Genomic DNA, 14081 nt, shown 5'->3' with positions numbered 1-14081 from the left:
GTGAAAGTCACGATCTCAGACCACTGAAACTTAACATCTTTGATCATTTTATACCTATGTAATGCAACTTATTTATTGGCCCATATTTGGGATTTTTAAACCGTCACGCGCAAAATGAGATGCTCAAAAGTGATTTATGACTATACTTGTTTCAACAAACGCCCGCATGTCGGACATCAAACTGCGGCAATCTGGAAAGACTCAGGTTTAATCTGCGCTGCCTATCAATGCAGAAAAAAAGAGGATGAATCAAACGAGTCATGACACTTCAGAAAATTAGGCAACATTTTATTTTGAGAAAATAATTATTAATTTATAATAAGAACAAATAAAGAAACGATAAAAGCTTTGCGTCAATGTGTTCATATAACAAAAATGTCAAATTCAAGAGAAGTTTGAGTGTGCAGAGAAAGAGAACTGGTTCATGTCCAATTAAAACATGAACTCCAGCCACCTGACATCTGTCTGAGCTGCTTTATTACCAATTGCAATTACCCTAAAAATCCGTCTGAAGTGACCTGCTTTCCTTTTATGTTCTCCATGGAAATTAGCTGCAGAGCTCAGGATGCTATTCATCCACATCTACCAGGGCAACGTTAGATAATATCAGGCTCACGAAGCACAATTTAATAAACCAGGGACAATATTTCAAACTTTACCGTCCCCACCGACCACAATACAACCGTTTTTGTGTTTTCAGTTTAGTGGGAACGGTGCTAATGTGGATAACACGAGTCACATCTTCAAAATAGCATTTACAGTGATAAATGTGGTCCTGTTGCTTTTGAAGCTTTATTTCTTTATAATTTAGAAACATCTTTTTTTCATAAGCATCGTATTTAAATATATATACATTTATATACACACACTTAAAGACTGTTACAGACATTAACACAATGCATCAGCTTATTCAAATAAGATGCAGCAAAGAAAGAAAAGCTTCAAATCTGAAACAAATTACACTTTTTGTAAGAAACAAGAGACTGAAAATATTCTCATAATGAGCTGCTTTTAAAAATGTGTTACAAAGATGGCTCCAATGATAAGGACAATAAAAATGTTGACAGTAATTGACAGACAGTAATCTTGTTTGAAATTCTAAAACATGGGGGCAAGTAAGTAAATGTAGCACAGAGCAAATGCTAAGCTTTATTGTGCTTTTCTGAGTTCAAATGTCCTCACCACCTTCATCCAATGTGATGATCAGTAAACGTGTCTCAGTAGTTTCATTACTACATACACTCGTGACTACTTTAAGCTACAACACTAAGATTTTTTCAAGCACAACATGAAATCAGCTTTTTAAACCAGGCCCATATGCTGCACGCTTGTTAAACATTCAATAACCAAACAATAACTTCAAAATCCATCTTTTCATCCACTGCAGCAAAGAAAGTGCACTTGTGCTCATTTGGTGTTTGGTGTGTATGAGTGACAGGCATCTGAAACTAACTCTGATATATATATATATATATATATATATATATATATATATATATATATATAATCTGACTGATTTGAGGACAAACAGGAGTTTCTATGAATAGCCCTCTGTAGGACTTTACTGTTAGTTGTGTGAGGTGGCAAGAGGAATGCCCTTTGGCACCATCCATGGTGTTATGACGCTTATATTTTTTTAATGGGCTGCTGCATCCCCTAATTAGTGCATGGTATGTTTTCAAGGTGGCAAACACTGATATGTGTGCTACAATGAGAAAAAAAAAAAACAAATCAAATAAACAAAAATAAAACATATGTAGTCACAAAGCAATTTCCCAAGCAACTACTAAATCCTGCTTAGTGTACCTTAAAATAAAATGTAATTTGATGTCCACCACATACATTCACATTTTACAGCAACATTTACAGAAAGACAAAACCATTGAGAGCTTATCTAAAGCAGTTCTTTTTTTAGTTTGCTCTTCAGAGTTCTGCAGAAAAATAAGTGAAAAAGTAACAGTAGCCCCTCTAAAATTCTGTTAATTGTCTTTCTGCTTATGTAGGGGGGTCAGGGCTCTGACAAGGGCCGATGGAGGTGCTGATGTCAGAGTTCAAGGGCTCATCTTTGGGGTTTTGCTGGCAGCTGACATGGTCTGTTTCTGTATCACTGAGTTCAATGTCTGGCTGGTCCTCTATCCCAGCTGCTGTCTCTGAGGTGCCATCACAGCAGAAGCACCCCTGGTAAACGCAAATACAGGATTAAATCAGGCCAATTAAGTCAGGAGCAACATGTGTTAAACTAGCAAGAAGTGTGACTACCTTGACATCGATGGCTTTGGGTAAACCTCCCTTCTTCATCCAGGGATGGACCTCGATCAACTCCTTCTTCTGCTCCTCAGAAAACCGAGGTTGGTACTTATGCAGCAGCCTCAGCTTCTCTTTGTCCTCTTTGAGTATTTTCTGGATGTCACTGTACATAAATGCAAACACAAACCACCACATTCAGTAAACATTGTCATTCGACAAAGGTTCTGACAATGTTGGATTTGCATAGAGGAGAGCTGGATCATTATTTATAGGGACAACAACAAAGCTTTGACTCCTTTAATTATGAGCTATTGCAGTGTGTGTTGGTGTGACTTCCTATCTCCTTTTGCTTAGTCCCTGCTCCTCCACAGTACAGTCATCCACTACCTATTTCTAATATCAGGCTCTACACAGTTTATGAGGGCGCCATCTACTGGCAGAAAATTCTCACTGCAGTACGATGAAACGCTTCATTATGTTTCATTAGGTCTATTATTTAACTACTGGGACAAACACACAAATGTAACCAAGACCTTTGCTCTCTCGCTGCATTCAGTACCAGTAGGGAACTCAGAACTGCTCATTTCCAAATGCAAAATATAAACACCACCAAAAGACATATTTCCTTTTTGGAAACTTAGATGAAGTTTGTCATACACAACCTTTGTAATTTAAATAATTCACCATACCAATTTAAATTGAACTCTTTGACACATTGGGCAAAGTACTATTAAAGTAATTTTAGATTAGTTTTTTCTAAAGTTACGGGAGCTATGTATCTGTTGATCAGGATTTGCTGTTAATAGACTAAAAAAGCAGGAAAGGGTAACTTTTTTTCTTCCCCTCTTTATGTGAGGTCAAGAATTATGTGATTCTTAATCTTTTTACAACTTCTGAAGTGCATAAAATGCAATATTAGCCCAAAACACTTTTAATGGAAGGCAGAACCTAAATAATACTCTATGTTTTGAGGGATATGAGTACAAAGAGCATAGTGCTAATAGGAGATATAAGGTTTTTGAAAATCATTATTTAGAATATGCTCTGTAAGATTTAAACAGGAACATGAATACCATCTTATCAGCAGCCAAGTTAAAAATCATAGCCTATACTATCTTATGTAATAGTTAGCATATTGCTGTGCATGAAAAAGTATCCAGGCACAACATTTTGAGCTGTATTTGGAGCTAGGGTCAAAAAGTAGACATCAAGTAAGAAAGTAATTTACTATTTTCTGTAAAATGTCTTTAAATTCATTTCACAGGTTGATGATTCCAGATAAAACAAGATCCTAACATGTACATACATCTGTTTGTCTCATGTCTGCACACATGCTCCTTTATCGGGAAAACAGAATATGAATGACAACTAGAGAACACTCTGACTACAGGGCTGCTGTCCTTCTCAATGGCTGCAGCCCCATCCTTGGACTCACCATGAGGGCAGCTGATATGTCATCATAATTTTCTCATCTGTGTCAGCCATAAGCAGCCACAGGGGATCCTGCAGTACACACTTGATGAACTGCTCGCTCTGCTCCATCTCCACAGGTCTTCTCTCACTGTTGCTTAAGTGACCTTTGACCCTCTGACTGCTCTGAGACGAGTCCACGCTGCCAAAGTATTTACTGCTGTTGTTGCTTCCTGAAAAGAGGCCAAAAAACCCACACTTAAACGAAAATCACATGCTGTGGTTGTGTATGATAAAAAAAAGCTATCTTTTATGAGTAAAGTAAGCTAGGTTACTCAGCTGAAAGTCAAAGAAATGTACAACACTTGATTAAATATGAAAATGAAATGAAATGAAATCTAATTATGTTCCCTTTAATCTTCTCTTCTTCTACTACTGCTACCCATGTCAAGTTTGTTCGCCTCATTTTCCCTTAAAGATGAATGAAGCTCAGTTTATAACATCAATAAGAGGCTGTAAGTTGGGTACAGACCTGAACAACTGCCTGAGGTCCCACTAGCTGAGGCTCCACTGGCTGATGTCCTGCTCTTAGATGTCCCGCTGGCTGAAGTTCCACAGCCGTTGGACCCTGAGGCCATTGAGCCAGATGTGGCTGAGCCGGTGCCAGAACAAGAGTCCTCTTGTAGAATGATGTCCAACATGTCGCTGGATGTAGAGTTAGCATCACTGTTGTTACCGTAGCCATGCAAGCTCCTCTGTAAAGACACAGAAATTGAAGCGATATCATTAAGGATGAACTTGATCACACTACCTGGTGCTGTAGCAAACTGCCCTTCTGCCGCTTCTTTGTAATGCAGGCAGATTCAATGTCGCTGGCTGTTTCGCAACCTGGGAATATATTTCCACTGATACAAGATGCTTGAAAACAACTTCCTTCCTGTGTTCCTTGTCACATCTTAGTATAACAGAATCCAAAGAGCAAGTTCCCCACAGCTGATGCTAAAACAGGTTTCCATGGAAGAGATTATTGTCTTTGATGAATCACCAGAAACTTGCATGCAAAATCAGAGTGTGCACAGTGGCAAAAGAAAATAAAACAAAAGTATGGTCAGATCTTCATATAAGCAACAATTAAAAACAAAAACAATCTATTTTTACTATTGACTCACAAACCATTTTTTAATTTAACTGACACACTGATTATAGATGATGTGGACCTGCAGGGCAATGACTTCAGTTAAATCAAGATTGAATAATGAGTAGTCTAATCAATCAAATAAGGCAGTGTGTGTGTGTCTAAGATATTTTTTGCCTACTATCAATTCAAACATCTATCATTCCCAAACTGCTTAGCACAAATTAAGTTCATGCAGTGACACCAAAGAACTGCTACTTTCTAATAAGAGACAAATACCACTATGCACCTGAAGTTTGCCAAATTGCCCACTGACACTCCACATTGGTCCTCAGGACTAAGAAAGTTCAGGTTGAATTGTTTGGTGATAATACACAAAAATATGTGAAAAAAGAATAAAAGGCAGTGTGTGCAACAATGAAAATCTCATCTCAAATATGAAGCATGGTAGAAGTAGCATCATGATTTGAGGGTGTTTGGCTGCCTTGGGGCATAAATGGAAAAGAATTGATAAAGGTATCAGCTGAAGCTTAGCGGATGCTTGGTGATGCAGCAGGAAAGTGACCCTAAAAACCAAAGCAGGTTCAGCCACAACCCAAACCCTTTACTTTGACAGAAACATGTCAAAACCACAAGAATTCCCCTGAGACATGATGTGAATCTGGCTAAGAAGAATAAATGAATTGTAAAAAAATGTTTCCATTGAATTCTGTGCATTTCTTTCTGCCAGGAGGTCTGACCACTTCACAAATCAAAGTATCAATTCAAACTGTTTGTACTTTAAACATAGTTTTGATTAAACACAGTGTGATTGACTGCAGTTGTGATTTAGATGAAGAACACACCACATTTTTCTTAACAATTACAAAAAGAAAAAAATTCCAGAGGCTGTATGACATGTGCAAACACACATACTAAAACTTGTTTCCCAAATCTCTTAAGCTCCTCAGTCTCATGCTTAAATTGAAATCCATGCCAAGCTTGCCACTAAACAGATAAGTACAGTGAAGGTAAAAATATAAATCATAGGTCAGATGAATGCACAGAAGAGAAACTGTTACAGTTGATATATGGTATCTGGGAGGAATAGGATTTGAAAGGTGTGGAGGTTTTCTGATTATTTGCCTACCTCTTTGCTGCACGCCCCCAGCCTAGACCACACTTTATCCCAAGACAAACGCTCACAGACACAGGTTGTGCCCTCGAAATACAAGGGTCCAGGTGGACCAAGGAGACTGAGAGAGGGCTAAAGGGTGTAAGGGATAATAACATCATGGATTAACACCCGGCTCCACATTTCATCTGAGGAGTCTTGACTGATTTGACTTTACACATGGCATAGCAATACAACAAAAAACTGCAGCAATTTAATACTGTGACTATTTTTATGAATCATTGTGATGTTGGGATCAAATCCCAAAACAGACACATGATTCAAAGTCTAGTGGGTGCGTGGGTGGGGTTCAGACCACAATGGCAAAGTTCAGTGAAGCATTTGCACTTTTTTGTCAGGCAGTTTCAGGCGGAGGATATCAGAAGGCGGCTGTGGAAGATTTTCTCATTTACCTGATTCAGCTCCCTCTCTTTGGTCTGGTTGCTGGTTGCTCCTTTCTCCCTTTCAGCCATATTATTCCCTTGTCCTCCTGAAGAGGGTGCTGCACTGTCCTGCCTGTCCACAGACAGCTCCAGTTCCAGCAGGTTGAGGGGTGAACTGCAGCGGGACTGGAACAAAGGTGGGGATGCTGCACCTCCAGCTTCACCAGACTGAGGTGTGGAGGAGCGGGAGTGGCCCTTCACGTGGGGCATTGGGGTTTCCGAGGACGAAGGGGCATGAAATGATGGAGTTGGGTAGCCTGTTTGAGGAGTAAAGTGATTGTTGGTGTTGAACTGATTCTGACTGCTAAAGGAAGGTGGAGATGTGAAGGCACCTTGGCTTGGAAAGGCAGCCTGGCCAAAAGGCTGCATTTGGGTGGGGAAGGCCCCAGAGTCTACTTGGTACATTGGCTGTGGTGGTGGTGGTTGTGGATGCCCAGGCCCAATCAGAGGGTATAAGTAGTTGGGCAGGACTAAAGCCACAATGGGGGTAACAAGGGGGGAGGTGTAGGGAGCAGAATGAATGGAAGGAGGGCAGGGAGGGACTTGGATACCCTGGCTGTCTACAAAGCCTTGTGGAGTGGATTCTGTGCAAAGAGATGTGGAATCTGTTCTGGGGTAAACCTGTAGGGGGTAGCCTGGTATCATGGCAGGGTACGCCATAGAGAAAGTGGACTGTGAGGCATCAGAAGGAGACAACCAGGTCTGTTTAAGACCAGGGTTTGGCTGAGGAGGTTGCAGCTGTTGCTGTCTCTGTTGGGACACTGTGGTAGCTGTGGAAGTGATGTGCTTCGCTCGCTTTGACTTGGTCTTCTTGTTCCGTGAAGCCCGACGCATGGCTGCATCTGCAACCAGTTCTTCTTGTTTGTGGGGTCGGGTGGCACACGCAGCTAGAGGGTCAAGAAAAAAGAAAAAAGTGATTTGGGAATTTCAATTAAGTTGGTTAAAGGTGATCTTTTTTTTTCTTTTTTTTCATTTATAAAATATGAAGAAACTTTCCAGTCTTTTACTGTATTTGACTTTCTTTTGGTGATGTTGCAAAACCCAGTAAGCTAAATTAACATGGTGAGTCCATGTTGACTCATAACAGTGAGGCGTATGTATTTAGTGTTACCATCATTGGCAGTCTCTTCTCTCTGATTCTCCAGGTACTGAGAGTAGTTTGCTTTGAGGGCCACGATTCCACGAAGCTCTCTGAAGCGAAACAGAAAGGCCTGCTCCTCCTTCTGCGTATGAGCTGCCAGCACCTCTTTAGTCAAGCCCAGTTTCTTGTAGGACTCTTTCTCCTGACTGGGAGGTGAAACCGCACAAGTAGGATTCCCGGGGTTCTGGCTGGATTCTGCCGTCTCCCCCGTGCCCGGTACATCCTCTGTGATCTCTGCATGGATAAAAGCAAGATGACAATTTTAACATACTGTCAAACAGTGAAAGGAAGAGTTTTAGGAAGCAGACTTGTTAACAATTAACAGGGTTGACAAGAAGAGCAATGCTGATTAAGCAACGAGCAGCTGCAGGTCACATACCTGCCACACACATTCACATTTAGTTATTTAGCAAATGCTTTATTGAAAGTTATATGAGCAAAACATTTATACTAGAATACAGTAAAAGACTCTGTTGTAAGCACTAAATCTATTTAAAGACAGAGTACAGGAAAAATCAGGCAAAGAAGTGCAAAGTAAGTGAGTTTGGCCTGTTATACACAAGCTGGAATCACTTTCAGGTCTATCAGATGCCAGAACATGAATAAGCATAAAACAATTGCACAGTTTAGGGTTTTCAGACAGATAGGGTGACACAGACAAAAGGTACAAAACTGTACCAAAACAAGCCAGTTTACCACAACATATTGACTACTACATAGTTAAGCATGCTCCGACTGGAAAGATTATCACTTGAGATGGTGGAGCTGACAATTAGAGATGAGCTAGTTGCCGGTTTTACTAAAACTAATTTGCTGCTGAAAATATCATAGACTACAGACCATGAACCCAACTGTTTGGTTTCCTATCATATAAACAAATCATTGTTCAACTTTCGCCTTATAAAAGCATAATATTTTTGTAGTTTAGCATGTCATTTCGCACATCTACTGACACCCTGCCCTATACTTACATACATTTACAGTGCTGTGAGAAACCATTTGCCTCTGATATGATTTTCTCTATTATATGATATTTCTCACACTGAGTAGCTTAGATCATTGTTAAAGCTAGGTGATGCTTAAAAACCCTCTCTTCTGCTAGAGACCAAAGATTGTTTAATATAAATAGCAGCTAAAGCATCTAAAAGTGTTATAAGTTAGATTACTTATTGCTTACAATTAGAAGCAACATGTTAGTAAATAAAAGTGGTCATATCTTACATGTCTGATAGTATATTTTGTTTGGATCTTGTTGTTTCAGTATGAAAAGTATGCAACCAAAGAAGTAATCTGGTTAGAGAGCAGTATTTTTCACCCCACTGTACCTGACTCAGGCTGAGGTTTCTTGTCCCCAACATGCACTATGGTGCTACTGTAGCTACACTGGCTGGTTATGGACACCACACTTTCTGGTTTGTTTGGAACAGGTAGGGGCAGCGAAGTACCCACTACAGCCGTGGCCGTTTCACTGGACTTTTTGTCAGGGTCATCCAAAGCGGAGAGACCAGATTGATCCTTCAATAAGGCTGGTTCTGCCAAAGAGAACAGAGAACAAGACCTACTGATGAGGTACTGGCAAAAAAAGTACAGACCATTGCCGGGTCTGAGAGAGAAGTTTAAATGGAAGAGTGTGAAAGTGCCTAAGAAGGCCGCAGCGTTGTATGGCAAGGTAACAAGTCTGTTTTCTTATATTATATAGTAAAGTAGTGTCACATACCTTCTGATATCTGCATGCCATTTGACCCTTTCTGTTTGTCCTCATCTGAGTTAGAAGACGTGGTGTTGGAGGAAGACTGGCACTTCCTCTTCATGGTGATGGGAACATTACAGCTTTCCAAGTACCTTGAAGAACCATCAATCACAATATGAAGGTCAGTTTCAGCGCATTCGCCATCACTTGTCAGGTAATTATTTACAAGGGTAAGAAGCACCGCAAAACACAAGGTCAAGCATTTTACAGTGAAGCTCTGCCTTACAAAAGACAAAATAACCAGGCTTACTCTGTGTAGCCACTGAGTTACAGTGGCTGGCACAAGAGAACTACCATGAGAAATATTGATTTCTTTAATTGAAAGATTTCTGTTTTGTGAATTTGTAACAGTATAAGCTGTGTTTTGACAGCTTCTTGGTCCACTACAGGAGCCAGAGGCTAAACAAAATCCAGGAAAGATAGATGAGTCCAACTTTATCTAGCCAGAACTGCTCAACCTCACACACCAGATCAGGCTCCTTCTCTACTCACTACTGCCCAGCTCGCACTGCACCCGACCCCTACGGCCCCTCCTGCAGGGGGTGAGCCCACCAGGATACGTGGGCCAAGGCCCAGCCACCAGGTGTTTGCATCTGTGCCTCAACTCCAGGCCTGGCTCCAGAGGGGCACCCCGGTGACCCATGTCTGAAAGTTGCTTTCCATCATAGGGGTCTGTTAAGGTACACTTTGTCTGTTCCCTCCCTCCCCATGGTCCCTTGCATGCCCAAGCCCCTAAATATGCAAAATATTTACTGCAGCCCCAGAACAGCAGCAGTTTGTTTGAACTGGCTTTTGTTTGGTGGCTTCCTCACCATCTTGCCACTTATTGCCCTTCTCTGGTGCACCACAACCTCAGTTGGTTTGCTTCTCCAGGAAACCAAGTTCTTCTATTTTCTCATCATTGTAAAATAAAACTTTCAGTCCAAGTTCGACTTATTTTGAGTCTGAGGTTTTCCACAGTCTTTACAAAATTAAAATTCACTTATCTACTGTCTTTTTGTAAAAATGGAGCTACAGTTCTTCCCCTTAGGATGAACCACCCTAAAGACAAACATTTATCACATTCATATGAGTCTTTATCTTTGTACCTGATTACACTGTCCAGACAGCTGACCTGCTGGTAAGAGTACACCGCTTGATCATTGAGGGCCAACTCGTCCTGGAAAGAGGCTCTGCTCTCCTCCATTGCTGCGTCCCTCCAGTTTATAGAAGGGGCCGAGTCTTTGAGTCGCACTACAGCTTGGCCCTTCGATTCAGACTCTGAGATAAATCAATAGTTAGGGTCTGAGAATAAGATGTGGATAAGTGTGAAATTTTCACATTTGCTGGACAAGACTTACTGGCACTGCTTTTTTTGTGGCCTATTTTTGCCATCTGCTGCTCTTGGCTCTTTTGAAGATGAATTCCTTTACATATTTCTTGAAAGGTTCGCTGTGACAGACAGAAAACTAGTGAGTCAATACAACATCTATTCAAGAAACCAAAAAGAAAAAATGCAAAAAAAAAAAAAAAAAAAAAAAAAAAAAAGTTACAGGTTTCTATAAAAAACACACAGTAAATACAACTAGGTTTAGTCAAAGCAGGGCATTAAGGCCTGGAACAGAGTGCAAAACAGTTGTTCATGCAGTAACAACTCCCAATTTTAAATGCTCAATAGTTAACTAGACGATTGGAAGCAAATTCAGTTTTCAAACAGTTTTTTAGATTTCAGACACAACTTCAGGAATCAGTAATACTCACAGGTCTGCTTTTACTGCTCACTTCCCCCTCCTCCTGTTGCATTATGCTCCCATTGACGTTGTTCAGGCTCTCGCTAGAGGAGGTCATTCCCAGAAGGTGATCATTGTTCATACTATTGTAGCCACTGGACCCACTGTTATGAACCGGCTGATTACAGATACAGAAAGGGAAGACAGGTTTTAAAAAGGAGTAGAAAAAAGGATGCTGAAATTATTAGATTCTTTTGGGACTTGAAGGTCTTTAAGTTGCTCTTCCTTTCACTCTGTTATGAGTCTTTTAAATATGATCTTGATTTATTGGAGCAATAAGTTAGTCTAATCCTTTTGTTTCATATGCAAGCATTTGCATCTCTTCTTTGATTGAACTGTCCTTGCTCCAATCTCACCTGTAACAGGAGCCGATGGATCTGCTCAGTTATCTCCAGGATGTCAGAGTCTATGGTCTTCATATGTCCGACAGAAGACACAGGGGCCCTGAAAACATCTTCATTCACGGGACCCCTGGTAAAAAAAAATACATAAACCGATTAGAAACAAACTCTTTCATTCCAGCAGTGGCTTGGTGATCTGTGTTAGGGCTGGGCAATTAATCAAAAGTTAATTGAAACCGACATTAAGAACCAATAATTGATATAATGTTGCTCATGTCAGTTATTTAAATTATCTCTTAAATATATTTTAAAATATTCATTAAATGACCATAAATAGTTTTAACTGTGTGTGCTTACTTTCACTTGTTATAAAATATTTGTTCCTCTGTTATGAAAATATTTGCAAGAAGCCCTTCTTGGTTTTTACAGAAGGAATACTCACATGCGGACTTTGTGCCTCCCAATAACAAACGAGACCTTTCGGCTCCATGGGTTGACAAAACTGGACCAGCTGGTGTCTAGGATGATGTATTCACCATTCCGTGCACAGAAGCGAATGGACGAGTGGTCAAATGGTTGCCCTGCATACTGAAGAACTGTAGAAAAAGATGAAACGATAAACGGCCAAGTCAGATCAGGTCAGACATGGAACGTTGATCCTTCATCTTTTCATCTGTTTGACTCACTCTTTTTGTGGATGGTCAGCATCACCTGACGGTCATTGGGATGCAGGTGAAGAAGGACTGGGGTACCAATCAGATCCTGGGGGAGATATCCGAGGAGAGGAACCACCCTGATACAAACCAAAACACATCGTCTCTGTTCGTATCTGTAAAGACTTCAGGGATGTCGGACATATACTGAACATTAATGCCTCACCTCTCATCCACATCCTGGAAAACACAACTCGGAGTGTGTGTGGTGGTGAAAATGCGCTTGTCTGTTGGAATTCTGGGTGCTGTGAGGAATTTAATTACAAAAAGAATTACAGGGTTGTTCAATGATCAATATTTACTTGAATTCTTGTTCAGCTTTTGGCAAAAAAATATATGCTAAAAAAAGCTAGAAATAAGTTTGACTATCATAAGTAACTGGCTGTAAATCTACATTAAACAGTAAGATGTGATCCATAACTTCTTGTTTCAATGCTCCAGGTAAGTTCTTACCATCGTAGCCAGAGTGAACCCTCTCAGCCAGGAGAAGGCAGCAGAACTGGTCTTCAGCATGGACTGTGTCTTGGACCTTCATCAGGTACGGTGTCATGCGAAATGGATAGTACTGTAGGTCACCCTCATTCTCCTTACCACCACTGGATGTTAGAACAATGGTTACACTTAACTCAATGAAGCCAGAGGAGTTTGTTTCATTCAGACATGCACACATATTCTGCAAGAGACTGGAGTTGGGTTTTCAGACTGAACACACGGGGGCACTATATAGCTGTTTTCCTATTCATTTTGGTGGCACATGTTAATGTGCATCTTGAATGTCTGCTCTTCTCCTAGCTGTGATAGTGACTTTTAGATGAAGAGACAAGGGATTTGAAGGAAAGAATATTAAAATCAACAGAGTATCCTATCAAAGGCAATGTGAACTCTAAATTTTTATGAGTCTGTAAATATGTAAAAACACAGACCTGGAAAATAGCATCTAATTACAGTTCAAGCGTGTATGATGTCACAAACTAATTGAAAAGCATCTAGACTGTAATTAAAATATTAATATAAACTACAAACAGGTACGGGCAGCAGATGGCCTGACAGTGCGTATGAAACAACTCAAGCCCACCTGATACGACAGAAAAAGGACTTCTCCTGCATGCAGTCAGGCGGAGATGACTCTGAAATAGGAAAAAGAAATGTTTTAATTCAAAGGGAACATGATACACATAAATGACTGGCTCCTGCAGGCGTATAAGATTTAATTAATTGCATAAAAAACATGATTTAAAGCACACCTCTGCACATACTGTATATGCACTGAATTTAAACAGAGTCCAGTTCTCAGTTTGAAGTGATAACCTAAATATTTCAAGGCATGTAGAGGTCAAATCAGTAAGTGAAAAGGGCAGCTGTGGGTCTCATGTAAATGGCACTCTAGATGGCATTACCAGCTAAATTGGAGTCTCTAAAAAAATACTTAAAATGAATTTTTCATCTCAATTCAGACTGCAATTAGCACTTATACATTTTGTTCTCCTGTGACTCCTTAAAAGCTGTCATTTGCAGATTATTCTTTTCTAATGATGCTTATAAACAGACAGCTCAGTATGTTCTCTTCAGCTTAGCTGAAAGCCAAAACATAACCAGCTTTATGAATAGTTAAGGTCAGTTCACGCTGTACTAAATGTACCATGATGATTGCTGTGGTAATTCACTGAACTTTTGTGAAGGAAACTCATAAAACATGTCCTCCAGAGTGCTGTATCTATTGATATTTTGTTGGAAAAGAGACATATAATAGTTGTACCTGCTCCAGTACACATGCTCCAGGATGGAAGGCGGTAAGGAGTTGTGAAGCTGTAGAAGACACTAACATCCTGGGGTGTCAGAAACTCCACGAACTTAGTGTCTTTGAACACATCTCTTTTGCAGTTGAGAATTGAGGCAGCCTGATCAGAAATGTAGACTATCCTTCCTGTGATGAGAGACACTGCTACTGCAAAAATGTCCTGTTGAAGACACATTCCAAA

General features: G+C 40.3%; 1 protein-coding gene across 3 annotated transcripts in view; it reads right to left on the bottom strand.

Moving 5' to 3' along the window:
• Positions 1-1777: 1777 nt before the first annotated feature.
• per2 (period circadian clock 2) overlaps positions 1778-14081 on the bottom strand; it is a 30086-nt gene continuing 17782 nt past the window's right edge. The window contains exons 6-24 of one of the 3 annotated variants that reach the window (XM_041993370.1): positions 13859-14060; positions 13178-13229; positions 12556-12698; positions 12269-12347; positions 12076-12182; positions 11832-11985; positions 11405-11519; positions 11020-11166; positions 10620-10710; positions 10368-10539; positions 9247-9371; positions 8855-9061; positions 7500-7763; positions 6359-7275; positions 5922-6038; positions 4190-4412; positions 3683-3890; positions 2260-2410; positions 1778-2178 (exon numbers count right to left, since the gene is read on the bottom strand). In XM_041993370.1, coding sequence (XP_041849304.1) covers positions 1996-2178; positions 2260-2410; positions 3683-3890; positions 4190-4412; positions 5922-6038; positions 6359-7275; positions 7500-7763; positions 8855-9061; positions 9247-9371; positions 10368-10539; positions 10620-10710; positions 11020-11166; positions 11405-11519; positions 11832-11985; positions 12076-12182; positions 12269-12347; positions 12556-12698; positions 13178-13229; positions 13859-14060 — 3657 coding nt within the window. In that variant the 3' untranslated portion in view covers positions 1778-1995. The remainder of the gene's footprint in view (positions 2179-2259; positions 2411-3682; positions 3891-4189; positions 4413-5921; positions 6039-6358; positions 7276-7499; positions 7764-8854; positions 9062-9246; positions 9372-10367; positions 10540-10619; positions 10711-11019; positions 11167-11404; positions 11520-11831; positions 11986-12075; positions 12183-12268; positions 12348-12555; positions 12699-13177; positions 13230-13858; positions 14061-14081) is intronic. The other 2 variants (XM_041993371.1, XM_041993372.1) reach the window with 2 other exon arrangements.

The sequence above is a fragment of the Melanotaenia boesemani genome, chromosome 8 (genome assembly GCF_017639745.1).
Source record: "Melanotaenia boesemani isolate fMelBoe1 chromosome 8, fMelBoe1.pri, whole genome shotgun sequence".
Taxonomy (NCBI): Eukaryota; Metazoa; Chordata; class Actinopteri; order Atheriniformes; family Melanotaeniidae; genus Melanotaenia; species Melanotaenia boesemani.
The sequence above is the reverse complement of the archived record's forward strand: the minus strand, read 5'-3'. Positions and strand labels throughout refer to the sequence as shown.